This window comes from Anomalospiza imberbis, chromosome 30 (genome assembly GCF_031753505.1).
Source record: "Anomalospiza imberbis isolate Cuckoo-Finch-1a 21T00152 chromosome 30, ASM3175350v1, whole genome shotgun sequence".
NCBI lineage: Eukaryota > Metazoa > Chordata > Aves > Passeriformes > Viduidae > Anomalospiza > Anomalospiza imberbis.
This window is the reverse complement of record NC_089710.1, coordinates 1,395,197-1,422,595: the sequence shown is the minus strand read 5'-3', so window position 1 is coordinate 1,422,595 and position 27,399 is coordinate 1,395,197. Positions and strand designations below refer to the sequence as shown.

Here is a 27,399-nt window from a genome sequence, read left to right as displayed (position 1 = left end):
CAATGCAAACAGGGGCTCCTGAGCCAGTGCTGCCGTGGCTGTGCCTGCAAGGATGCGGCACCTGTGTGAGCTGGGGGAGAGGCCAGGGCTGCAGAGGGGGGATGTTGTTGGCAGCTCCATCAGGACGCTCTTGGACGCTGCCCTGGGCTGTCCAGCGCACTGGGGATGGATCAGCCCCTGCTCTGCTGCTCCTTCCCGTCTCCCCCAGGGCCCTTGCAGAGCACCAGCCATGCTGTTTGCCCCCAGCCTGCCCACGGCCAGCCTGGGGCTGCTCACGGGGGTTTTCTGTGCTGAGCACTGGCCTGGCTGTGTTCTTGAGAGAGCCTGGGCAAGGAGCCTGGAGCCCCCCAGCCCTGGCCTGAGGCGTCAGCGCTGCCCCAGCAGTGCCCATGGGCTGTCCCTGCTGCAGCCCCGGCACTGCCACCCCCCAGCACTGTGCCCGGCCCCGAGAGCACTCAGGCCCTGCAGCAACACCAGGGCCACCAGGGCAGCGGGGCAGGGCCACGGGAGCAGCACTGGCAACACCAAGTGCTGCTGCTGCTGGGCACAGCTGCTGTGCCAGTACTGATCTGCCCCAGCTCTGCACACAGACATTGCTGCTGCAGCTCCAGAGAAGGCAACAAAAGGGCATCTCTGCCGAAAACTCTGCTGGGAGATCCTTGAGTTCCTTTAAAGCCACCAAGAGGGCAGCCCCTCATTGACACAGTCTGTAGCCACAGGGAAGGTGGAGAGAAACAAAATGAGAAATGGCAGAAACAGTGACATTTATTTGTGGACAATATTTAAAAAACAAAACAAAGAAAAAGGACCTCCAAAACAAAACCAACACGATGTATCAAAGATGACTTTTATTACAATTATTTGCAGAAATTGGCCAGCATTTAATGTTCCTGAAAGCATCCAGTCATCAGTCTCCACACTGCAGCCTTGAGCTCCTGGTTCCTCAGGCTGTAGATGAGGGGGTTCAGGGCTGGAGGCACCACTGAGTACAGAACAGACACTGACAGATCCAGGGATGGCGAGGAGATGGAGGGGGGCTTCAGGTAGGAAAATGCCCCAGTGCTGATAAACAGGGAGAGCACAGCCAGGTGAGGGAGGCAGGTGGAAAAGGCTTTGTGCCGTCCCTGCTCAGAGGGGATCCTCAGCACGGCCCTGAAGATCTGCACATAGGAGAAAACCATGAACACAAAACAACCAAATGCCAAACAGACACTAACTGCAACGAGCCCAAATTTCCTGTGGTGGGATTTGGAGCAGGAGAGCTTGAGGATGTGTGGGATTTCACAGAAGAACTGGCCCAGGGCATTGCCATGGCACAGGGGCAGGGAAAATGTATTGGCCGTGTGCAGCAGAGCATTGAGAAAGCCACTGGCCCAGGCAGCTGCTGCCATGTGGGCACAAGCTCTACTGCCCAGGAGGGTCCCGTAGTGCAGGGGTTTGCAGATGGACACGTAGCGGTCGTAGCACATGACGGTCAGGAGGGCAAGCTCTGCTGAGATGAAGAACACAAAGAAAAAGAGCTGAGCAGCACATCCTGTGTAGGAGATGGTGGTGGTGTCCCAGAGGGAATTGTGCATGGCTTTGGGGACAGTGGTGCAGATGGAGCCCAGGTCGCTGAGGGCCAGGTTGAGCAGGAAGAAGAACATGGGCGTGTGCAGGTGGTGGCCGCAGGCTACGGCGCTGATGATGAGGCCGTTGCCCAGGAGGGCAGCCAGGGAGATGCCCAGGAAGAGGCAGAAGTGCAGGAGCTGCAGCTGCCGCGTGTCTGCCAGTGCCAGCAGGAGGAAGTGGCTGATGGAGCTGCTGTTGGACATTGGCTGTGGCTGCACGTGGGGACCTGTTCATGGAGAAAGGACAGTGACGAGTCAGGAGAGGCTGCTTGGAGCCAAAACTGGGCCATTCCCTGTAGCCTTTTCCACGGGGAGACACCCACCTTTGTTCTTGCCCTGGGAAAACCTTCCCCCAGGTCCCTGCCTGAGCTCCAGTTGTGCTGGCTGAGTGTGCCAGGAGCAGCCAGGGCTGTGCGTGGGAGCTCTCGCGGAGCCATCCCTGTCCCGCTGCCCTGGGTTTGTGGCCATGTGGCAGAGGGACAAGGCCAGATATTCAAGATTTGTCAATGGAATCACTCCTAATGCTGAATGGGTTGGTAGCATCTGCACTCACACTTGTAAAGGAATTTCACTCTATTTCTTAAGGAAATAGATGGCACAAGTTTGTTTTAGAAATTGTTTTCCTACCCACACATCATTCCTGGCTCTCTGAGGTCAGAAATCCCCAGCAGTCCTGCTACACTCAGTTTGCCACTGAGAAATGTGAGAGGCAAAGGATTCCCTGTGGCTGAGGGCAGGTGAGGGGCTGGATGGGCTTGTTCCCAACTGCCCTGGCTTTGCACCTTTGGCTGCAATCAGAGCACAATCACACTCCCGGGTCACCCTGGGATAATCCAGACCCTGCCCAGAGCAGAGGGATCCCTGAATGTCTCACCCTCTCCAAAGGTCTCTGGGCAAGCTCTCAGCACCCCCTTGTGCCAAGGACACTCACGGTTCCCTTGGCCAACCCAGCAGCATTTCCTCAGCTGTGGCATCTCTGCACTTCCCCGTGGGACATTCAGGGAACTCCCAGAGGCTCTGGCACAGCTCTGCACCCAGGAGGGCAGCTCAGAGCTGGGAAGGGCACAGCAAGGAGATCCCCGGCTGTGCCCATGATGGGATCTCAGGGAGGGGCTCAGCTCATTCCCCTTTCCCATGGACTGCTTTGCCCACAGCCCCACAGGTCCCAGGGAAGCTTGGACACCCCATTCCCATGGACAGCCCTGCCTGGCAGGAATGCCAAGGGCAGTGCCTGACTCAGCTGCTGCAAAGGCCAGAGCCTCCCTGAGAGCACCAGAAAACACTGACAATATCAGGGGAGTGCAGAAACAGGAGAAGATGTTGTGGTGCTGTGCCTGAGAGGGCAAGGCAGAGACAGCCTGGCACTCAGGACAGTGTTCCCGTGCCCAGCTGTGCCCGGCACCTCCCACACACCAACAGTGCCCTCCTGCCCCAGCACTGCTCTGTTCAGCCCCCTCTGCTTCCCTGAGCATCTCCCTGGGCCTGGACATTCCCTCCTGAGAGGTGCCTTGTCCCTGCCAGCGCTCACAGAGCCCATCCCACCCTGGGTGCCCTCGGCCCGGCCCTACAGAAACCTGCCTGTGTGCAGGGCCCTGGCTGGGGCAGGGTCTGTGTGCGGCTGGGCGAGGGCAGCTCAGGAGAGCCCTGCTGGGCCCTGCAAAGGTGATGCTGCTGCTGTCCAGGGCTGAGGAGTGGCTGAAGGCCCTTTGGGAGGCTGCCAGCAGAGAGACTGACCACCCAAAGTCACAGTTCTGGAGTCTCTGTAAATGTTCAAACATTCCTTTGATGATCCTGTGTGTCCCTTTCAACTCAGAATGTTCTGTCATTCTGGGATTACAATTCCTGTTCTGCTTCTCTCATCCCCCTGTTGTCTATAATCAAAAGAGGAAAAAAAAAAAAAAATCCTTGTAATAGTGTTAGACCAATAAAGTAAAAACCAGACCTTTATTGGAACCTTCCAGGTGTCCCAGTGCGGATGGGGCAAACCCAGTCCCTGATTTCAACAATTCATTAAGGTTGATTAATTAGGATATTTAACAGGAACATCCAATAGGAGATTCAGTTGCCCCAGTTACACACCCCTGGCTCAACCCATTGGAGTATGTCTAAGGACTTCTATGCCCCAGTTTTTGTTATCACTGCGCACATTCAAAAACCAAAATGTTCTTCTTCTAGGTCCTCTTCCTGATAATAAGACTATACAGAAATACAGGACTGTGTTTAGAAGGTCAGCTTATTGTTCTAAAATCTAAGAAAAAGATTAGGAAATGTACTAAAGTTAATTAAGGATCGCAGTTATAGAAGTATATAATAGAACTTTAATAGAGCCAATTAAGTGTTTAATAGAGTAAGGATTATAATTTTATAACTATTTAATAGTAATTTACAGACCTACAAATATATTAAAAATGTATAAAAGGAAAAATCTTTTTGTCTCATCCTTCTCCAAGCAGGAAATTGAAAACACTCTCAGGAAAGCTCCTGAGCTTTACAGCAATCCCAGGTTTACCTTCTATGGGAAGTGTCCTCCAGAGCTGTGCCCAGGCTGGTCTGGAGCTGGGAGCAGCCCTGCCCCAGCCAGCAGCTCTCAGCAGCAGCACCTGCCCTGCTCAGGGTGGCTCCTTCCCCCCACAGCTTCTCTCCAGTGCTGGGAGCAGCTCCCCGGGCTGGCTGAGAGCTGTCCCTGGCAGGCAGCAGAGTCTCTGGCCCAGCACAGCGCCCTGGGCTGCAGGACCCTGCTCTGCAGGACAGCCCTGGGCACCCCTGGCTGCTCTGCACAAGAGATGATCAGAGAATGTACTCACAGGGTCTGTGGGCATTGGGATGTTCCAGCTGTAGGAGATCACTCCAGGAGCTGCAGCTGCATTGTCCTGCAGCCAGAGGTTCCGGTGCCAAGGGCTGCCAGTGATTCTGCCCCAGGCACTTCTCAGCACCTTCCCAGCCCTGACTGATGGAAGCTCTCTGTGCCTCTGTGCTGTGCCTGGGCTGGCTGCAGGCAGTGCCCCAGCCCTGCTGGGCTGGGAGAAGAGCTGCTCATCCAGAGAAATGTGCTTTTGAAGCTCTCCTTGGTTGCCAGGATCACCCTATGTGCCAGGAGCCCAGCCCAGCTCAGCAGCACAGACACAGCACAAGGACTTTAATGACCCTCTGGGGCTTTGTGCTCAGGCCCTGAACATCAGGCCCTGAGAGGGAGCTGCAGAAACCTCTCCAGAACTCCAAGTCAGAATCCAACTCCAAAGTTTCTCTGACTTTTAATGGGTCCCACTGAGGGACACGACTGAGAAAGTGTCCCCAGGCCCCAGGCAGAGAACTGGAGGCACTGATGACAGGTGGGGACAAAGAGAAGCCAAGTCCTGGTGCCCTGGGGCACAGCAGGGTCTGTGCCACCAAGGGCTGTCAGGAGACACCTTGTCCTGAGGCACTGGGGCCTCCTGGCACAGCCCCAGCCAGGCTGGGCACTGTCAGCCCCTTGTCCTTCCCTCAGCATCCCCCCCTAGCCCACATCCCAGTGGCCTCAAGGATCTGCTGGAAGGAGTCCCTGGGGAGCCTTGCTCAGGAATGGCCCTGGGGGCTCCTTCATGCTCCCAGGGACTGCAGGTTTTTCAAAGCACTTTGGCTTTGGCTTTTGCCTTGGAGTCTCTGAGAGCTTTGTGCAGTCATGGCCTTCAATTATCTGCTGTAATTAGTCCCTGGAGAGGCTTTGTCAGGAACAACACTCAGTGGGGCTCATTAATGCTTCAAGGTACTTCAGTTCTTTTCAGGTACTTGGTGTTTCCCTTTTGATCCAGACTCTGTGAGAGGTTTGTGCAATCATGGCCCCAATTTTCTGCTTTAACGAGTCCCTTGAGAGCTTTGCACTGACACTCAGTTCGGCTCATTGATGCTTTGAGATACTCAACTTTTTTAAGGTACTTTGGGTTTTCCTTTCCACACTGAGAGGTTTTTGTGCAATTTGAGTTTCTGAGAAGTTTTTGTGCCATCCTTTCCTCCAGTTCTCTCCTCCCAGGAGTCCATGAGGAGCCTGTGTTGGGGATGGGCCTCAGTGGGACCCATGAATGCTTTGAGACACATTCTGGTTTTCTTCTGACTTTGACTCCTGGAAAGATTTGTGCAATCTCCTCTCGCGCCCTGAGGTTCCAGGGCTCAGCTCCAAATGCACCACAGGGCTCATGAGGATCAAACAAATCCGGAAAAAACATGACTCTGCCTTGATTTTTTTCTTGTCTGAGGCAGTTCATCGGGAAGTTTCTGTATTGGTTTTGGTTCGCCAATTTGAGATTGGCTAATTACCAAGATTATGAGAAAGGCAAAGTGGGCTCAAAACTTTAATAGGGTACAAAGAAAAGTTTATTAATAGTCACTAAAATAAAGAGTAATAAGAATCAGAAAAAAACTTTCAGAACATTTCCTCTCTCCATACAACCTGACAATTTTGTAAAGAGACAAAACCTAAAATTTTCAGTCAGCTTTCCACCTCTAGAATAGTCTTTCTTCAGCTCACTTAGGGAGAGAAGTTCCTCTTGTAAATGTTATGGAGACTTCTCCACAAGACAAAAGTTATTTCATGGCTTTTCATTTCCATGAATAGCAGCTGCCTGCAATGGTGAAGTCCCTCCCATTTTTTCACAGCCTTTCCCACAGCTGTGTTTATGGGCCATGCCAACTTATGGGGTATTAGTTTACAGATGAGCTGTTTAAGAGCAAAGGTTCTCTTCATCTATTTCTGAAATCATCTTCATCTCTGGAAACAGAGGTCTTCTTCTTCTCTCCCTGGGGGCATAGGGTCTCATCACTCTGCTGTCTTTCATTGTTCAAACTTCTCATGGGATCACAGCTACTGACACATTTGCTCACTTTAGCATGGAGGCCTTTGCTGAACAAATCATCTGCCCATTCTTTTCAATGTATTACAGAGAAAAAGAGAGTCTGATGTATCAATTACATCCTTCTCCATAGTGTTACCAGAGGATTTGAGCCCCAAGATCAAGGCATCTCCTCATCCCTCCCATCTGGGACTCAACTTCCTCTTCACTGATCTCGGTGTCTTCATGTTGCTCCTGTGTGTGCCTGCACTTTGTCCTTTTCTCTCACTCAAGGGAGGATGGAAGCACTGGAAGAGTCAATATCTCAGCCGGGGCCTGCAGATGGCTCCGTGACCCCGGCCGGGCTCGGTACTTGCGGCCGGAGCTGTTTTACCATGGAGGTTTCTGCAGCGGCTGCGCTGGGGCTGTGTCAGGCTGGGCCGCGCTGGGGCAGGGCCAGGATCTCAGCAGCCAGGCCAGAGCACAGCAGCAGCACGGCCGGGGCCCATGGCTTCTCCTCCCCTGCCCGCTGGTTGCGGGCGAACCCCAAGGGCGGCAGAACCTTGGCCGAGCCGGCCCGGCCCGGGGCTGCTCCTGGGGCCCGGCGGATCCTGGCTGGGCCCGGGCTGGCGGCGGGGCAGGGCTCGGTAGCGGCCAGATGTCAGCAACCGCAGCCACGGCCCGGCCCAGCCTCGGCCCCACGGCCTCCCCTGCCCTGCCCGGCAGCCGATGGGGCCTGGCGGCTCCCTGGGAAGGGGCCCGGCCCCACGGCAGGAGCCGCCCGGCCTGGCCTGGCTGAGACGGGGCTGGGCCGGCCTGGTCACCTCTTTGCTGGCCAGAAGGGAAACAGACCCAGCCAGGCTTCTCCATCTTTAACTTGTGTCTTCACAGAGGCGTGTGCAGTTTCCTTAGTGGTTTAACAGATTGTCAGCTCTCAAAGCTAATTACTGATTGTTTTTTTGTCAGACACAGAGGAAACTGCTAGCAGCTTCTCTCAGGACATCACTTCCGTGATGCAAAACCACCACAACAGCACAGAGCACAGAGCTCCTTTGTCCATATGTAGTGGTCATGTGCCCAAGGCCTCAAAATCCCAACTTGGGAGATCTCTGGGCCCTCTCCAGGGGGTATTCAAGTGAAAACATTCAGCTTATAGTCTAAGAAAATAACCAGAGCATAGAGCCAGCCTGACCTGTCTGTCCTGGCCAATTTGTCTGGGAGCAATCCTTGAATATATACAATTTGGGAGGCCAAATTCTAAATTTTGCCATGGTCTTTGGCAAGAAGGCTGTTTTTTATCCATAGGAAGGAAGGAACAGAGCCCCTCTGTTTCAGGGGCAGATAAGAGGTGACCACTGGAGGCCAAGGCCAGCCAGAGTTTGCAGGTTTTTTTCTGAGAGATACCTTTGCATGGAGGAATTTTTTTAAGGAGCTTACCAATTTTAGCAATGGGCAACTGAAAAGAGGGACAGTTCTTTTCCTTAGCAAGGAAAGCACAGAGCCCCAGTGCTCCAGGAGCTAATGAGAGGCAGCCCTTGGAATTCCAACATCAGCCGGACCTGTCAGGTGGCCCCTGGGAGGCCAAGCCAGCCAGACCTGTTCCATGTTCCCTCGGTTCCATGGGGCCCCACAGTGTCCCAATGGTCCCTTGCTTCCATGAGGCCCTGAGGTGTCACAATGCCCCCCTTGGTGACACGAGGTCCTGAAGGGTCAGAATGGCCTCCATGGTTCCATCAGGCCCCACATGGTTCTTTTCCATAGGAAGGAAAGCACAGAGCCCAAGTGTTTCAAAGGCAGAAGAGGAGAGAGGTGGCTCCTGGGAGGCCAAGCCAGCCAGACCTGTTTGTCCTGGCATCTTTTGTCACGAAGGGATCCTTGGATATATGGAATTTGGAGGAGGAATCTCAATTTCGACCATGGACACCTTGAGAAGAAGGACGGCTCTTTTCCATAGGAAGGAAAACTTCGAGCCCCAGTGTTTTGAGGCAGGTGAGAGGCAGTTCCCAAGAGGCCAAGGGCAGCCAAACCTTTAAGTCCTGGCTGCTTTCACTGGGGAGCAATCCTTGGATGTACAGAGTTTTGGAGGTGGAATCCCAGTTTTGGCCATGGGTGCCTGGTCAGGATGGATGGTTTTTTCCTATAGGAAAGAAAAGCACAAAATCCAAGTGTTCTGGAAGAAGATAAAAGGTGGCCACCCTTAGGCCAAGCCAGCCAGACCTGTCTGTCCTGGCACCTTTCCTCTAGGGGCTATCCTTGGACACAGGGCATTTTGGAAGTGGAATCTCAATTTTGGCCATGGCGCCTGGACAGGAAGGTGAGTTCTTTTCATTAGGAAGGAAAGCACAGAGCCCCAGTGTTTCAGAGGCAGATGAGTGCCAGCCCTCAGGAAGCCAAGGCCAGACAGACTTGTCCCCCCTGGCAGCTTTTTTCTGGGAGCTATCCTTGGATATAGGGAATTCTGGAGGCAGATCCCCAATTTTGGCCATGGGTGCCTGGTTGAGAGGGATGTTTTTTTCCCATAAGAAAGAAAAGCACATGGTCCCAGTGTTTCAAAGGCAGATGAGAGGTGGCCCCTGGGTGGCAAGACCTGTTTCTCCTGGCAGATTTCATCTGAAAACAATCCTTGCATATAAGGAAATTTGGAGGAGGAATCCCAGTTTTGGCCCTGGGTCCCTGGAGGACAAGGAGAGTTCTCTCCCATAGGAAGGAAAGCCCAGAGCCCCAGTGCTTCAGGGGCAGGTGAGAAGCAGCCTTCGACATGCCAAGGTCTGCTGGACCTGTCAGGTGGTCCCCAGGAAGCCCAGCCAGCCACACCTGTTCCATGTTCCCTTGGTTTCGTGTGACCCCACAGTGTCACAATGGTCCCCTTGGTTCCATGAGGCCCTGGAGTGTCACAATGTTCCCCTTGCTTCTGCAGTGTCACAATGGCCCTGTGCTTCCATGGGGCCTTGCAATGTCACAGTGGCTTCATGGTTCCACAAAGCCCTGATGTGTCACAATGGCCCCTCAGCTCCATGCGCCCTCGCTGTGTCACAACGGCTCCGCTGTGACACTGCGGGCTCCACAAGGTCACCATGGACCCTTGGTTCCTTGGGGCCCCCGTGTTCACAATGGTCTCCTTGATTCCATGGGGCAGCACAGTGTCACAACTGACCCATGGCTCCATGAGGTTCTGTAGTGTCACCGTGGTCACTGTCAGAGGCTGGATGAGATCGATGTCCCCAGACACGTTGGGATGCTCGGAATGCCCGTGTGGGGACAGGAGCGGGTCAGGCCTTGGTTTGTGGTGGGACAGAGCCCCGCCCCCAGCCCTGGCCTGGCACAGCTGTCAATCACATGGAAGGGGCGGTGTTAACCCAGCTCTGATTGGCTGAGCTGTCAGTCAATCACACAGCAGGCAGGGCTAACCCAGCTCTGATTGGCCCAGCTGTCAGTCAATCACACACCAGCAGCTGGTGCCTAACCTGACTCTGATTGGACAAGCAACTGGCAGTCCCACCCCAGGGGCGGGCCCATGAAGGCCCAGGGGTTTAAAAGCCAGAGCACGAGGCCAGCCCATGGTCTGGATGCTGCCTTCTCCTGGGGTTCCTCTGTTAGTGACACCACTGGAACCCGAGCAGTTGGTGTCTATGTGTGTGTCTTTCTACAGATCTTCTGTCTTTCTGTTGTTCTCTATTTCTTCTTCTAATCCTGCTTACCTGGAATATTTTTGGGTAACTTAGCATCTTAAGGGTTAAAGGATTTTAGGTAAAGTGGGCTAAGTTAACAAAGTAATGCTATGGTAAGAGTTTTATGCTGAAGTGGATGTTGTATGAAACCGTTTGCTCAATTTCCTTGATTGTCTATATTTTGTCAGTAAAATTTTGTGTTATTTTGATCTCTTAGCTCCATTGGTTAGAGCATGGTGCTGGTATCACCGAGGTTGTGGGTTCAATCCCTGTGTGGGCCATTCACTAAAGAGCTGGGTCCCTTCCTACCAAGAATATTCCTTGCATCTGGCCATGGTGAGAATATCTGGTTGGTGTTTCTCCTGTACACCAAACTCAAGTAAAGAAACCTTTGGTGACCCCCAGCATTTCAGTGTTCTGGGGTGTTACAGCCCTGCAGGCTCACAATGGCCTCTTGTTTCCATGAGGCCCCACAGTGTCACACTGGCCCCTTGGCTCCATGAGGATCTGGAGTGTCACACAGGTTTGTGACATTTGTCCTTGCTGCCCCTCACATCCCCCTGCCCCACAAACAGCCCCGAGCCAGCCGTGAGGGACAGGCCCTGCTGTGCCAGGCTGGGCTCAGGGCTTGGCCTTTCTGCTTCCTGCAGCCAAGCCAGGCCTTGCTCAGCATCGCAGTTCCCTGCTCTGAGCCTTGGGCTCCCTGCAATCCTGGCCTCAAGGATCTGCTCTCTGCACTCCCTGGGGAGCCTCTGGCACTCCCTGCCCTCGCTGGGGCCCAGGGATGCTCCCAGGGACTTGGAGTTTTGCTTCTGCCTCCTTGAGCAGCTTCTTCATCCTTCTCCCAGTGCCTGAGGGTCCTGGACCCAGCCCCAAATCCACCGTGGGCTGATGGAAATACAGAAAGCCCTCAGGAGCTCTTTGTCTTCCTTCCTTGGTCTTCAAGGCTCCAGGGCTTGTGCAGTGACTGGAGTCGGTTTGGAGTTCTGTGCAGGAGTGTGAAATACAAAGTTGTGTTTTGTGTCAGGTAAATAAAGGCAGCCTGTGCAGTTGTGGTTATGAAATGTATGGAACACGGCCATGGGACAGTTATAAAGATGAGTTCTAATCCACAACCCAGGAAAGCATGGAAGAAGGCTTTTGAACCAATCTTTTATCTGCAAATAACAATTACAAGTCTTAAACTGTTTTGTAATAAGAGTATTTGAATTCTAACTTTAGAATGCTGCTTTTGGTAAGAACTTTTTACTTGTAATGAAGTCTTAAGCTGTTTTGCAATAAGAACCTTTGAATTCTAACTTTGGAATGTTGCTTAGTATTAAGGGTTTTAAACTGTAGCTTTGGACTATATAAAGGATTTAAACAGAAAGGGAAGTGACCCTATCCCCAGCTCCTGGAAAAGGAAGATGGACATCAAGGTTGCTGATTAATGATTTCGAAAGGGGAAGCTGGACATCACTACCATAGATTAATGATCCTAGAAAATAGAAGCTGGACCCCACCTCAGGAAGATGGACCCCACCATGTGGGACACACATCCTGGGACATTGAAACCTGGAATAGATCACAACAGAGTACAGAAATTGGAAAGGAACCAGACATCACCATCACAGATTTACGATCCTAAAGTATAGAATTGTGACGTCAAAAGGTAGAAATAGAAACTGCTGAAAGCTCACGTCAAATTGGGAAATAGAAGCTGCTGGGGAAAGCTGATGAATATGCATGAATATGATCAATAAACACCAGCAAGCCCAACAACCGGTGCGCAGTTGGAGGGGGAAACCCCCACCACTGCACCCAGCGCTGTCTCTGCTCATGCGTTACCATATTAATTAATAAATTTAATTGCTGCTTGATGTATTGGCTGAGTCAAGCTTCTCATTTCTAACAGAATGGAGAAGAATGAGCCCCTGTTGGGCTGACCCTGTTTGGACAACCTGCTCCTCACCTCCAGCGTCACCATGTCTGACACCGCCCACCTGGGACTGACACGCCAAAATACCCAAAAATGCTCGTGTGATTTATTCTCTTATTTCTATTCTGTAACACATTATTTTATGTTAACAACTGTGAAAAACACCAATCACTTGGTTTTTAAAATTTAAAAAGTTTAATAATAATGAAATGGTTATAAAAATAGTAATACAGTTAGAGTAATAAAAATTTAGTGTTAGGGCGATTACAAGACAATAAAAAGCAAAGACTTACGGACGTCCGGATGCTCTCGGACACTTAAGCCCGATAAGCACGTTTTGTGAACAAAGAATAACCTTAAAAACCATACACTGTGGCATATTCATACATACTTCATGGTTATGCATACATTCTATTTAAAACAAGCAACTCTGTTATTTTTCAATTGCTTCCTTTAATCCCCACGGCATCTTTGAGTCTGAGCAAGGCCTGAAGAAATCAGCTTCTTCTGATGAGAAAACCATAAATTCCTCTTCTCTGGCAGATTTAGGTGTTCTGTGACTGTTAGCTCGAAGCCAGTGTCTCATTCCTTTAAAAAACCCCCACATACAGCGTTTCTGTTTTAACTACTAAGTCTTCATTTACTGTACTATTAAAATGTTAATACAGCACAACTAATCAATGTAACATAATACATATAGTAACTATCTGCGTAGAGCCATATAATATCCATCTTACACATATTTAATTATTTCTAGATTTATTAAATCTAATAATAGCATTGTTTCTTCTTACCTAGTTTTAATATTTACATTAAAAATCTATACATTTTTAGTAGCCAAGAAAACTAATGTTCTTTGTATCTAAGTAACACAATTCCCTTCATTAATGAATTAGGATGTATTGGCTATTTATTTCTTCCTGTTTATGGCAATTAGCAATATTTCCAGTCATTTTGTCATCTTTTTTATCATCTTTTTCTCACACGGGGTTGAGGAGGGGCCACTTTGGGATCCTTGGAGACATTTCTGGGGCACATTTGGGGCAGTTCTGTGCCTGGGGAGGGAATTCAGAGAGAACTTGAGGGTCTGGAGGACACTTGGGGGAGCCGGGTGGGCACTTGGAGGGGCACTTAGGGGTTCTGAGGGACAGCTCGGGGTCCGGGGGAGCACTTGGGGGTCCAGGGGGGCCCTTGGAGGTCAGGGAGGGGAATTTGGGGCCCCGCGGGGCCCGGGCGGGCACTTGGGGGGCTCCAGCGGGGCTCTCCGGGGCGCGGGGGGTGATGGGAGTTGTAGGCGCGGGTAGAATACGGTTGAACGGGGCCGCGGAGCATCACGGGAGTTCTAGGCGCAGCTGCGATGTGGCGCGGGGCATGACGGGAGATGAAGTTACGGCTGCAATCGTGCGGGACGTGCGCCGCGGAGCATGATGGGAGCTGTAGTCCCGGCAGTGGCTGGGACGCGGCGTTTGGGGGTCCGGGAAGGCCCTTGGGGGACACTTTTGCGTCCGAGCCGCGACTTGAGGCCCTCGGGGCGAACGTAATCGGTTCGGGAGAACTTGGGGGGAGCTCGGGGAGCTCTACCCGGGCTCCTTAGGGCGCGGGGTACGGCAGGCGGTTTAGGCGCGTGACTGTGTTCTGAGGGGCTCTGGGGCCGCGGGGGATGAGAGGAGATGAATTCCCAGCAGTGGCTGTGCCGGGCATCCGTGGGGTCGGGAGCACTCCGGGGATCCGGGGGCGCCTTTGGGGGGTCCCGAATGGGCGCTGAGGGGCACTTGGGGATCCTGGAGGGTCTGGGGGACACTTACGGGACAGATGGGGGCGGGTACCGAGGGGGTTCTGTGGAGCGCGGGCCATGACGGGCGTTGTAGTCCCGGCTCCAATGGGGCTGAATCGGGCCGCGGGGCATGACGGGAGTTGTAGGCACTAGCGAAAGTATGGCGCCGACTCCAGGCACCGCCCCAAGGCCACAATCCCTGTCGCTGATTGGCTGGGGGCGGTGATGGGCGGGAGTCCCGGCAAATGGGAGGCGGCGGAGGCGGGAACAGCCCATCCAACCCCTCCAGTCCAGCGCAGTGCATCCCCAGTACAGCCCAGTACAGCCCCAGTGCTCCTCCAGTCCCTCCCAGTACAGCCCAGTGCATCCCCAGTACAACCCAGTACAGCCCCAGTGCTCCTCCAGTCCCTCCCAGTACAGCCCAGTGCAACCCCAGTACACCTGAGTTCATTGCCAGTCTCTTGCAGTTCCTCCCAGTCTTCCCTGCAATGTCCAGTCTGCTTTTCACCTGCCCTGAAGCACTGGGGCTCTGGGCTTTCCTTCCTATGGGAGAGAGCTGTCCTTCTCCTCCATGGGCCATGGCCAAAATTGGGATTCCACTTCCAAAACTCTGTACATCCAAGGACTGCTCCCCAGTGAAAGCTCCCAGGAAAGAAAGGTGTGGCTGCCCTTGGCCTCCTGCAGATGCCTCTCACCCAAAACCCTGGGGCTCGGTGCTTTCCTTCCAATGAAAAAGAACCGCCCGTCTTCTCAAGGTGTTCATGGTCCAAATTGAGATTCCTCCTCCCAAATTCTGTAGATCCAAGGATTCCTCCATGACAAAATCTGTCAGGACAAGCAGGTCTTTCTGGCTTGGTCTCCCAGGAGCCACCTCTCTCCTCTTCTGCCTTTGAAACACTTGGGCTCTGTGCTTTCCTTCCTGTGGAAAAGAACTGTCCTTCTTATCTATGCAGAAATGGCCAAAACTGGGATTCCACCTCTAAAATTCCCTATATCCAAGGGTTGCTCCCAGGCAAAATCTGCCAGTACCGTCACGTCTGGCTGGCCTTGGCCTCTGGTGGCTGCCCCTGCCACACTGGGGCTCGGTTCTTTCCTTCCCATGGAGATCATTGTGACACGGTGGGGACCTCATGGAAGCAAGGGGATCATTGTGGCACCACTGGAGCCCATGGAACCAAGGGGCCATGGTGACACAGCGGGGCTTCATGGACCCAGAGACCATTATGACTCTGTGGGGCCTGTCGGAACCATGGAGGCCATTAGGACCCTTCAGGGCCTCGTGTCACCAAGGGGGCATTGTGACACCTCAGGGCCTCATGGAAGCAAGGGACCATTGGGACACTGTGGGGCCCCATGGAACCGAGGGATCATGGAACAGGTCTGGCTGGCTTGGCCTCCCAGGGGCCACCTGACAGGTCTGGCTGATCTTGGAATGCCAAGGGCTGCCTCTCATCAGCTCCTGGAGCACTGGGGCTCTGTGCTGTCCTTGCTAAGGGAAAGAACTGTCCCTCTTTTCAGATGCCCATTGCCAAAATTGGTAAGCTCCTTTAAAATTTCCTCCATGCAAAGGTATCTCTCAGAAAAACCTGCTAGCTCTGGCTGGCTTTGGCCTCCAGTGGTCACCTCTCATCTGCCCCTGAAACAGAGGGCTCTGTTCCTTCCTTCCTATGGATAAAAAACAGCCTTCTTGCCAAAGACCATGGCAAAAATTAGACTTTAGCCTTCCAAATTCCGTATCTCCAAGGATTGCGCCCAGACACAAGTAGCCAGGACAGACAGGTCGGGCTGGCCCTATGCTCTGGTGACTTTCTTAGACTATGAGCTGAAAGTTTTCATTTGAAAACACCCTGGAGAGTGCCCAGAGATCTCCCAAGTTGGGATTTTGAGGCCTTGGGCACATGACCACTACATATGGACAAAGGAGCTCTGTGCTCTGTGCTGTTGTGGTGGTTTTGCATCACAGAAGTGATGTCCTGAGAGAAGCTGCCAGCAGTTTCCTCTGTGTCTGACAAAAAAACAATCAGTAATTAGCTTTGAGAGCTGACAATCTGTTAAACCACTAAGGAAACTGCACACGCCTCTGTGAAGACACAAGTTAAAGATGGAGAAGCCTGGCTGGGTCTGTTTCCCTTCTGGCCAGCAAAGAGGTGACCAGGCCGGCCCAGCCCCGTCTCAGCCAGGCCAGGCCGGGCGGCTCCTGCCGTGGGGCCGGGCCCCTTCCCAGGGAGCCGCCAGGCCCCATCGGCTGCCGGGCAGGGCAGGGGAGGCCGCGGGGCCGAGGCCGGGCCGGGCCGTGGCTGCGGTTGCTGACATCTGGCCGCTACCGAGCCCTGCCCCGCCGCCAGCCCGGGCCCAGCCAGGATCCGCCGGACCCCAGGAGCAGCCCCGGGCCGGGCCGGCTCGGCCAAGGTTCTGCCGCCCTTGGGGTTCGCCCGCAACCAGCGGGCAGGGGAGGAGAAGCCATGGGCCCCGGCCGTGCTGCTGCTGTGCTCTGGCTTGGCTGCTGAGATCCTGGCCCTGCCCCAGCGCGGCCCAGCCTGACACAGCCCCAGCGCAGCCGCTGCAGAAACCTCCATGGTAAAACAGCTCCGGCCGCAAGTACCGAGCCCGGCCGGGGTCACGGAACCATCTGCAGGCCCCGGCTGAGATATTGACTCTTCCAGTGCTTCCATCCTCCCTCGAGTGAGAGAAAAGGACAAAGTGCAGGCACACACAGGAGCAACATGAAGACACCAAGGTCAGTGAAGAGGAAGTTGAGGCCCAGATGGGAGGGATGAGGAGATGCCTTGATCTTGGGGCTCAAATCCTCTGGTAAAGCTATGGAGAAGGATGTAATTGATACATCAGACTCTCTTTTTCCCTATAGCACATTGAAAAGTATGGGGAGATGATTTGTTCAGCAACGGCTTCCATGCTAATGTAAGGAAATGTTGAAGTACCTGTGATCCCATGAGAAGTTTGAGCAATGAAAGAGAGCAGAGTGATGAGACCCTATGCCCCCAGGGAGAGAAGAAAACCTCTGTTTCCAGAGATGAAGATGATTTCAGAAATAGATGAAGAGAACCTTTGCTCTTAAACAGCTCATCTGTAAACTAATACCCCATAAGTTGGCATGGCCCATAAACACAGCTGTGGGAAAAGCTGTGAAAAAATGGGAGGGACTTCACAAGTATAGATTTTTCCTAGGCAGCTGCTATTCATGGAAATGAAAAGCCATGAGATAACTGTTGTCTTGTGGAGAAGTCTCCATAACATTTACAAGAGGAACTTCTCTCCCTAAGTGAGCTGAAGAAAGACTATTCTAGATGGTGGTAAACTGACTGAAATTTTAGGTTTTGTCTCTTTACAAAATTGTCAGGTTGTATGGAGGGAGGAAGTGTTCTGAAAGTTTTGTTCTGATTCTTATTACTCTTTATTTTATTTTCTATTAATAAACTTTTCTTTATACCCTATTAAAGTTTAGAGCTCACTTTGCCTTTCTCCTAATCTTATCTCAGAGCAGGAAATGAATAAGTATATTCTAGTGAGTGCCCTGGTAATTAGCCAATCTCAAATTGGCGAACCAAAACCAATACAGAAACTTCCCGATGAACTGCCTCAGACAAGAAAGAAATCAAGGTAGAGCCATGGTTTCTCAGGATTTGTTTGTTCCTCATGAGCCCCGTGGTGCATTTGGAGCTGAGCTCTGGAACCTCAGGGCGCAAGAGGAGATTGCACAAATCTTTCCAGGAGTCAAAGTCAGAAGAAAACCGGAATGTGTCTCAAAGCATTCATGGGTCCCACTGAGGCCCATCCCCAACACAGGCTCCTCATGGACTCCTTGGAGGAGAGAACTGGAGGCCAGGATGGCACAAAAACCTCTCAGAAACTCAAATTGCACAAAAACCTCTCAGTGTGGAAAGGAAAACCCAGAGTACCTTAAAAAAGTTGAGTATCTCAAAGCATCAATGAGCCGAACTGAGTGTCAGTGCAAAGCTCTCAAGGGACTCGTTAAAGCAGAAAATTGGGGCCATGATTGCACAAACCTCTCACAGAGTCTGGATCAAAAGGGAAACACCAAGTACCTGAAAAGAACTGAAGTACCTTGAAGCATTAATGAGCCCCACTGAGTGTTGTTCCTGACAAAGCCTCTCCAGGGACTAATTACAGCAGATAATTGGAGGCAATGATTGCACAAAGCTCTCAGAGACTCCAAGGCAAAAGCCAAAGTGCTTTGAAAAACCTGCAGTCCCTGGGAGCATGAAGGAGCCCCCAGGGCCATTCCTGAGCAAGGCTCCCCAGGGACTCCTTCCAGCAGATCCTTGAGGCCACTGGGATGTGGGCTAGGGGGGGATGCTGAGGGCAGGACAAGGGGCTGACAGTGCCCAGCCTGGCTGGGGCTGTGCCAGGAGGCCCCAGTGCCTCAGCACAAGGTGTCTCCTGACAGCCCTTGGTGGCACAGACCCTGCTGTGCACCTGGGCACCAGGACTTGGCTTCTCTTGGTCCCCACCTGTCATCAGTGCCTCCAGTTCTCTGCTCTGCCTGGGGCCTGGGGACACTTTCTCAGTCGTGTCCCTCAGTGGGACCCATTAAAAGCCAAAGAAACTTTGGAGTTGGATTCTGACTTGGAGTTCTGGAGAGGTTTCTGCAGCTCCCTCTCAGGGCCTGATGTTCAGGGCCTGAGCACAAAGCCCCAGAGGGTCATTAAAGTCCTTGTGCTGTGTCTGTGCTGCTGAGCTGGGCTGGGCTCCTGGCACAGAGGGTGATCCTGGTAACCAAGGAGAGCTTCAAAAGCACATTTCTCTGGATGAGCAGCTCTTCTCCCAGCCCAGCAGGGCTGGGGCACTGCCTGCAGCCAGCCCGGGCACAGCACTGAGGCACAGAGAGCTTCCATCAGTCAGGGCTGGGAAGGTGCTGAGAAGTGCCTGGGGCAGAATCACTGGCAGCCCTTGGCACAGGAACCTCTGGCTGCAGGACAATGCAGCTGCAGCTCCTGGAGTGATCTCCTACAGCCGGAACATCCCAATGCCCACAGACCCTGTGAGTACAACTCTGAGTATTTCTGGTGCAGGGGAGGTGAAATGCTCTGACATGCTGAGGGGTTCTGATCAGTCATAGAATGTTTCCAAGACAGGCATTTTGATAAAAATGAGGAAATTACCAAAGGCTTTTTATTCTGTTTCCTACTATTGGAGAATGGCAGGGATGGAGGGATAAATTTTAAAGGATTATTATGATGTAATGATTATGAATTCTGACAAGTTCCTGAGACATCTGAACTGTAACTTTAAGTGATCAATAGGGTCACAGGAGATCCCTAATGTGCTTGCAGCCACTCTGCCCATGGACAGCAGCAGCATCACCTCTGCTGGAGCCATCAGGCTCAGTTTGAGCTGTCCTTTCTCCAAGCTGCAAACAGAACCTGCCCCCAGCCAGTGCCCTGCAAATAGGCAGGGTTCTGTCAGCCCAAGGAGAGTGCACAGAGATTTGGGGTCTGTGATTGCTGGCAGGGAGAGCTCAGGCACAGGGAAACACCTGCAGGAGGAAAATCCCCAGGAAGCAGAGAGAAGATCAGGGAAGGAGAGAAAGCAAAACCCAGAAATGCTGTGGCAGGGAGAGTTTAGAGATGTCCAGAGGATCCCCTCCAGTGCAGCCCCTCCCGCTGAACAAGCCCCCTCCCTCCTGTCCCCCCAGCCAAGCCTCTGCCCTCAGGGCCGGGGCTCCAAGGCGTGCAGCCCCTCCTGTGCAGGCAGAGCTGCAGCAGAGCCGTGGGGCAGCTCTGCAGCTCCGGGCCCAGTTCCCTCTGCAGAGCACAGGGCTGGGAGCAGCTGCCCGGCACTGGGGGCTCTGGGAGGGGGCACAGCTGGCTCAGGGTGACACAGCTGTCCCCAGTGCCCGGCTCTGGGCAATGCTGTCAGTGCAGCCAGGGAAGGAGCTGCATCTCCCTGCATCCAGTGCCATCAGAAGGACACTTGGAAGTCTCCCTGAGATTTCAGTCCAAGCTGGATTGATGGGGAAAGGCAGAGGTGTTCTGACACTGAAAATGCTTCTGGCTTGGTGAAATGAGCAACGTGAGTCCTTGCCTACAAATGAGGAGCTGGGCTGTGGTGGATCGATCTGTCTCAGTAGCACCATAGTGTTTTTAAAAGAAACATGAGACTGTGAACATCCTTCATTTGAAAAACTGAAAGCCCAGAGATACTCCAAAGAGAATGAAGTGACAGACCATCTCCCCTCAGTTTCCACTCATAATCTTCCCTCAGGGAACTCTGTTCTACCAGAGGGAGGCAGGAATGTTGAGTATTTCTGATATCCAAGAATACCAGGAGAGACATGGGGGTAGCTTAAAATGAAAACCTCTAAACTCTTAAACACAGAAGAGTGTCCGTGTGTGTTACAGAGGAAAGTGTATGGGAAATGGCTTTGGTTTTGGTTACAGGGATCTCCTCTAACTCTTCACTGTCCTTTCTCCATGAACAGGTGCCCATGTGCGGCCACAGCCAATGTCCAACAGCAGCTCCATCAGCCACTTCCTCCTGCTGGCACTGGCAGACACACGGCAGCTGCAGCTCCTGCACTTCTGCCTCTTCCTGGGCATCTCCCTGGCTGCCCTCCTGGGCAACGGCCTCATCATCAGCGCCGTCGCCTGCGGCCACCACCTGCACACGCCCATGTTCTTCTTCCTGCTCAACCTGGCCCTCAGCGACCTGGGCTCCATCTGCACCACTGTCCCCAAAGCCATGCACAATTCCCTCTGGGACACAAGCACCATCTCCTACACAGGATGTGCTGTACAGCTCTTTTTCTTTCTGTTCTTCATCTCAGCAGAGTTTTCCCTCCTGACCATCATGTGCTACGACCGCTACGTGTCCATCTGCAAACCCCTGCACTACGGGACCCTCCTGGGCAGCAGAGCTTGTGCCCACATGGCAGCAGCTGCCTGGGCCAGTGCCTTTCTCACTGCTCTGCTGCACACAGCCAATGCATTTTCCCTGCCCCTGTGCCATGGCAATGCCCTGGGCCAGTTCTTCTGTGAAATCCCACACATCCTCAAGCTCTCCTGCTCCAAATCCTACCTCAGGAAACTTGGAGTTTCTGTTGTCACTACCTCCTTAGCATTTGGTTGTTTTGTGTTCATTGTTTTCTCCTATGTGCAGATCTTCAGGGCTGTGCTGAGGATCCCCTCTGAGCAGGGACGGCACAAAGCCTTTTCCACCTGCCTCCCTCACCTGGCCGTGGTCTCCCTGTTCCTCATCACAGCAGCATTTGCTCACCTGAAGCCCCCCTCCATGTCCTCCCCATCCCTGGATCTGGCCCTGTCAGTTCTGTACTCAGTGGTGCCTCCAGCCCTGAACCCCCTCATCTACAGCCTGAGGAACCAGGAGCTCAAGGCTGCAGTGAGGAGACTGATGACTGGATGCTTTCAGGAACATTAAACTGCTGGCCAATTTCTGCAAATCACTTGTAATAAAAGTCATCTTTGATACTCCTTGTTGATTTGGTTGTGGGGTTGTTTTTTTTATTTTCCTTTGCCTTACTTTTTTAATATTGACCACAAAGCAATGTCACTGGTTTTGCCATTTCTCCTTTTGTTTCTCTCCACCTTACCTGTGGCTACAGACTGTGTCAATAAGGGCCTGCACTGTTGTTGGCTTAAAAGGAACTCAAGGATGTCCCAGCAGAGTTTTCTGCAGAGATGCCCTTTTGTTGCCTTCTCTGGAGCTGCAGCAGCAATGTCTGTGTGCAGAGCTGGGGCAGATCAGTGCTGGCACAGCAGCTGTGCCCAGCAGCAGCAGCACTTGGTGTTGCCAGTGCTGCTCCCGTGGCCCTGCCCCGCTGCCCTGGTGGCCCTGGTGTTGCTGCAGGGCCTGAGTGCTCTCGGGGCCGGGCACAGTCCTGGGGGTGTGTCTGGGTCCGCAAATGCATGCAGGGTCCCTGATAGGTTCTTTTTGGAGATCTCAAAGCACAAAAGACACAGCAGGGGACACAACACTTTGCTTAAACAAAAATGCACTTTTATTTAGTGCCAACAACTGCGATAGTGGGAGAGAAATAAAGAGATAGAGTGAAAAATAGAGAAAGAGGGGAAGGGGATTATAGCTACCAGTCTGAAGAGACGAGGCCCTCGGAGCTTGACGAGATGCTCATAGGCTGTCTTCTCCAGGTGGGGTCCGGACAAAGTCCTCAAAACTCCTTCAGTCATTTATAGGGTTCCTCAAAGCGGGTGGCATCAGGCCAAAGCAGCAGCTCTCCTGGCTACACGGTGGGTGTGGACTCGTTTTGGGAACCAGTTGTAATCATCACGTCAGTGCAGGACCAAGAGTACAGGACAGAAGGTACAGGACGAACTGATTAGGGCTCCGTCCACCATGACCAGTCCATTGTTCTCGCACTGAGTTCCCATGGCATCGCATACCAGTCCTTAAGGCTTGGCAGATTTTCCACCTCAGCCAGGCTAGAGCTACTTTTCAGGGTCTGGGGTCTCAGTCCTTGGAGGCAGTCGTGAGGCAAACGAGGGATTTTCGGACAGACCCTGACAGGGTGGCAGTGCCGGGGCTGCAGCAGGGACAGCCCATGGGCACTGCTGGGGCAGCACTGACGCCTCAGGCCAGGGCCTGGGGGCTCCAGGCTCCTTGCCCAGGCTCTCTCAAGGACACGGCCAGGCCGATGCTCAGCACAGAAAAACCCCGTGAGCAGCCCCAGGCTGGCTGTGGGCAGGCGGGGGGCAAACAGCATGGCTTGTGCTCTGCAAGGGCCCTGGGGGAGACGGGAAGGAGCAGCAGAGCAGGGGCTGATCCATCCCCAGTGCGCTGGACAGCCCAGGGCAGCGTCCCAGAGCGTCCTCATGGAGCTGCCAACAACATCCCCCCTCTGCAGCCCTGGCCTCTCCCCCAGCTCACACAGGTGCCGCATCCTTGCAGGCACAGCCACGGCAGCGCTGGCTCAGGAGCCCCTGTTTGCATTGCACACAGCAGGCGGGAGCACCCCCATGCTGCTGCTGTGGGGACATGGACCTGAGGGAGCACAAATGCCATCAGCCCCTGGGGCCAGGAAGGGCTGGGGGACGCCAGGGAAACCACTCAGCTTTGTCCTGGCCTCTGCAGCCAGCCAGAAAGTTTGTTCCCATCAGCTGGGAGTTTCCTGTCCCACTGCAGATGCTGTTGCTCAGAGCCAGGGCTGCCTGGCAGACACCCCCAAACTGCCCTGAGCATTTCCTTGGCTCCACCTTTGCTTTATTTGCTCTTTCTGCTACGAATTTCTTTCCATTGCCCACCCCTGTTCCCTCCCCTGCAAACAGCCCATCCCTGTTTGCCCTTTCCTCTCTAGCCCCACTCCCCATTCCAGTTCCTGACTTGGCACTATGGAAACGTCCCTTGGGGAGCAGGATCATCCCACAAGTGCTGCAGGAATTGTCTGCAGGCTCCTGCAGTGCCTCGTGCTGCTCCCTTGCCAGAGGCAGCCCAGGCCAGGGGGGCACATCTGGGCTGCTGTGTCTGGCTGTGGGGCTGCCTGTTCTGGGCAGTGAGGAGGGGCTGCAGAGGCTCTGCAGGACTGACAGGATGGGCTTTGGGGCTGTGAGGAGAAGCTGAGGGACCTGGGCTGCTGGAGCTTCTGAAGAGGAGGCCCAGGGCTCCTTCTGCAACTTCTCCAAGGGTGGTTTCAGAGAATCACAGAATCAGCAAGGCTGGAAAAGACCTTGGAGATCATCATGTCCAACCTGTGCCCTGACACCACCTTGTGTCCCCTGAGCCTCCTCTTCTCCAGGATAAACAACCCCAGCTCCCTCAGCCGCTCCTCACAGGACTTGTGCTCCTGACCCCTCACCAGCCTTGTTGCCCTTCTCTGGACACGCTCCAGCCCCTCCATGTCCTTCCTAAATTGGGGGGCACAGAACTGGACACAGCACTCGAGGTACTGCCCAACCAGTGCCCAGCACAGGGGAAGAATCACTGCCCTGGTCCTGCTGGCCACACCATTCCTGATCCAGGCCAGGAGCCATTGGCCTTCTTGGCCACCTGGGCACACTGCTGGCTCATGTCCAGCCTGCTGTCCATCAGTCCCTGCAGGTCCCTTTCTGCCTGGCTGCTGTCCAGCCACTCTGTCCCCAGCCTGTAGCGCTGCAGGGGTTGTTGTGGCCAAGGTGCAGGACCTGGCACATGGACTTGTTAAACCTCACCTTGTTGGGTTTGGTTCCTGGATCCAGCCTGTCCAGGTCCCTCTGCAGAGCCCTCCTGCCTTCCAGCAGATCAACACCCCCAGACAACGTGGTGTCACCACAGTTCCATGAGGCCCCAGAGTGTCCCAATGGTGTCCATGATTCCATGAGGCCTCCCAGTGTCACAATGTCCCTCTGGTGTCACAAAGTTCCTTGGATCCTTGGGCCCTGCAGTGTCACAATGGCACCGTGGTGCCCCAGGGCCCTGCAGTGTCACAATGGATCCTTGGTTCCATGAGGTCTGGCAGTGCAGCAATGCTCTCCTTGGTTCCCGCTGTCTGCCACACCTCCCACTGTCAGGCTATAGAGGGACACCTGGCCAATGAAGGGGAGTGGGAGTGGGTGCCTACTCGAGCAGGTAATAATAAAAATCCCTCCCAACCGCCTCTCCCAAGCCAGGTGCCATTTCAGATTAGGTATGATCCCCTAGATCTGGAGAGTCAGCCAGATGGTTTAGAAGAAAATTATCTGCCCAGTGAGCCTCCCAATTATGATTCATCTGTGAGACAGATCAGCACCTCTAACATCAAAAAGGAAAGAAGGGTAATCGTGGTGGGTGACTCCCTCTTGAGGGGTACAGCGGGCCCCATATGTCAACCAGACCCATCCCACAGAGAGGTCTGCTGCCTCCCTGGGGCCCGGGTACGGGATATCACTGACACACTGCCTGGGCTGATTCAGCCCTCTGATTATTGCCCACTGCTGATACCCCAGGCTGGCAGTGATGAGATTTGAAAGAGGAATGTCAGGGAAATGAAAAGGGACTTTAGGGCATTGGGTCAGGTGGTTAATAGGACAGGGGCACAGACAGTCTTTTCCTCAGTCCCTCTGGAGTCTGAGAAAAATGGTGAAAGCAATAGGAGAGCTCACATTATCAATGAGTGGCTCAAGGGTTGGTGTCATTGGCCAAATTTGGGATTCTTTAATCATGGGGCAGCTTTTATGGCACCTGGCCTGCTTGGACCAGACGGGCTCCATCTTTCTGTGAAGGGCAGAATAATTTTAGCTCGTGAACTGGCAGAACTTGTTGAGAGGGCTTTAAACTAGGTCTGAAGGGGGAGGGAGATGCAGCTGGTTTGTCTGGAAGCAGGCTCGTGGGTGGTAAGCCTGAGTTAGGGGTGAAATCAGCAGCCCAGCTGAGGTGCATGTACACCAATGCACACAGCATGGGTAACAAACAAGAAGAGCTGGAGGCCATGGTGCAGCAGCAGAGCTGTGATGTAATTGCCATCACAGAAACAGGGTGGGACGACTCACATTGCTGGAGCGCTGCACTGGATGGCTGCAAGCTCTTCAGGAGAGACAGGAAAGGGAGAAGAGGTGGATGGGTGGCCCTTTACATTAGGGAAGGGTTTTGCCACTGTGGGTGTTGAAACTAATGATGATGGAGTTGAATGTCTATGGGTGAGACTTAGGGGGAAGGCCAACAAGGCTGACATCCTACTGGGAGTCTGTTATCAGCAACCCAGCCAGGAAGAAGTGCTGGACAGGTTATTTTTCAAGCAGCTCGAGAATGTTTCTAGATCATCAGCCCTTGTTCTTGTAGGTGACTTCAACCTGCTGGACATCTACTGGGAACTCAATACAGCTGAAATGAGGCAGTCCAGGAAATTTTTAGAGTTTGTGGAGGACAATTTTTTGTCGCAGCTGGTGAGTGAGCCCACCAGGAGAGGGACTATGTTAGATCTGTTGTTTGTAAATAGAGATGGGCTGGTGGGAGATGTGGTGGTTGGAGGTCATTTGGGGCACAGTGATCTTGAAATTATAGAATTCTCATGGTGAAGTCAGGTGGAACACTAATGAGACTTTTACATTGGACTTTGGAGGGCAGACTTTGGCCTACTTAGGAGACTTATTCAGAGAGTTCCTGGGGAAGCAGCCCTTGAAAACAAAGGAGTTCAGGAAAGGTGGGAAGCTTCAAAACAGAGATCTCGAGGGCATAGGAACACACTGTCCCTGTATGCCGAACGATGAGTCGACGAGACAAACATCTAGCCTGGATGGGCAAGGAGGTTTTGAAGGAACCTAGGAATAAAAAGCGGATGTATCATCTTTGGAAGTAGGGTCAGGTCTCTCAGGAAGTATTTAAGGGGCTTGCTGGGGCATGAAGGGAAGAAATTAGGGAAGCCAAAGCTCAGTTTGAACTTAAAATGGCAGCTTCTGTAAAGGATAATAAAAATGTTTTTACAAATATATCAGTGGTAAAAGGAAGGATAAGACCAACCATTGTTTGTTATTAGATGTGGAAGGGAATTTAATAACTGCAGATGAGATAAAGGCAGAGGTGCTTAACACCATTTTTTGCCTCAGTTTTTAGTGAGAAGATGATTTGCCTTCAGGACAACTGTCCTCCTGGGCTGGTTGATGGTGCCAGGGAGCTGAGTGGACCACTGTTATCTAGGAGGAGGCCATCAGAGACCTGCTGAGCTGCTTGGATGTTCATAAATCTATGGGACCAGATGGGATCCACCCCAGGGGGATAGGGAGCTGGCAGATGAGCTTGCCAAGCCGCTCTCCATCATTTACCAGCAGTCCTGGCTCACTGGTGAGGTTCCAGATGACTGGAAGCTGCCCAATGTGACACCCATTCACAGCAAGGGTGGGAAGGAGGATCCTGGTAATCACAGGCCAGTCATCCTGACCTCAGTACGTGGTAAGGTCATGGAACAGTTCACACTGAGTGCCATCACACAGCACTTTCAGGATGGCCAGGGTGTCAGACCCAGCCAGCAGGGGTTCAGGAGGGCTAGGTGTGTTTGATCAACCTGGTCTCCTTCTATGACCAGGTGACCCTCCTGGTGGATGCAGGAAAGGCTGTGGATGTGTCTATTTGGACTCCAGCAAGGCCTTTGGCACTGTCTCCCACAGCACACTCCTGGAAAAGCTGCAGCCCACGGCTGGGCCAGGAGCACTCTGTGCTGGGTTCAGAACTGGCTGGATGGCCGGCCCAGAGAGTGGTGGTGAGCGGTGCTGCATCCAGCTGGGGACAGTCACCAGTGCTGTCCCTCAGGGCTCTGTGCTGGGCCAGCTCTGTTCAATATTTTTATTGACCACATGGATGAGGGGATTGAGGCTTTCATTAGTAAATCTGCAGATGACACTAAGCTGGAAGCTTAGTTTCCTACTCCTACCATCTGTTGGAAGGCAGGAGGGCTCTGCAGGGAGACCTGAACAGTTGGATGGATGGGCAGATTCCAACGGGAAGGAATTTAATAAATTCACTTTCCAAATCCTGCATTTTGGCCACAATAACCCCCTGCATTGCTCTAGGCTGGGGACGGCGTGGCTGGACAGTGCCCAGGCAGAAGGGGACCTGGGGGCACTGGTCGACAGCAGGCTGAACATGGGCCAGCAGTGTGCCCAGGTGGCCAAGAAGGCCAATGGCTCCTGGGCTGGATCAGGAATGGTGCAACCAGCAGGAGCAGGGCAGT

At 53.1% G+C, this 27,399-nt stretch overlaps 2 protein-coding genes across 2 annotated transcripts; one reads left to right on the top strand and one right to left on the bottom strand.

Moving 5' to 3' along the window:
- Positions 1-881: 881 nt before the first annotated feature.
- Positions 882-1,814, bottom strand: LOC137463864 (olfactory receptor 14I1-like). Its single transcript, XM_068175250.1, has one exon. The coding sequence runs from the start codon at positions 1,812-1,814 to the stop codon at positions 882-884; it is 933 nt and encodes a 310-aa protein (XP_068031351.1).
- Positions 1,815-20,423: 18,609 nt separating this feature from the next.
- Positions 20,424-25,997, top strand: LOC137463825 (olfactory receptor 14J1-like; the record flags this gene model as incomplete). Its single annotated transcript, XM_068175217.1, has 2 exons — positions 20,424-21,161; positions 25,821-25,997. Coding segments are annotated over 2 exons (915 nt in total), but the record flags the coding sequence as incomplete, so codon positions are not given.
- Between the last annotated feature and the right edge of the window lie 1,402 nt (positions 25,998-27,399).

What these genes read in the sequence shown, in the direction of transcription:
- LOC137463864 (XM_068175250.1), bottom strand. Translation starts at nt 1,814, where the DNA reads ATGTCCAACAGCAGCTCCATCAGCCACTTCCTCCTGCTGGCACTGGCA.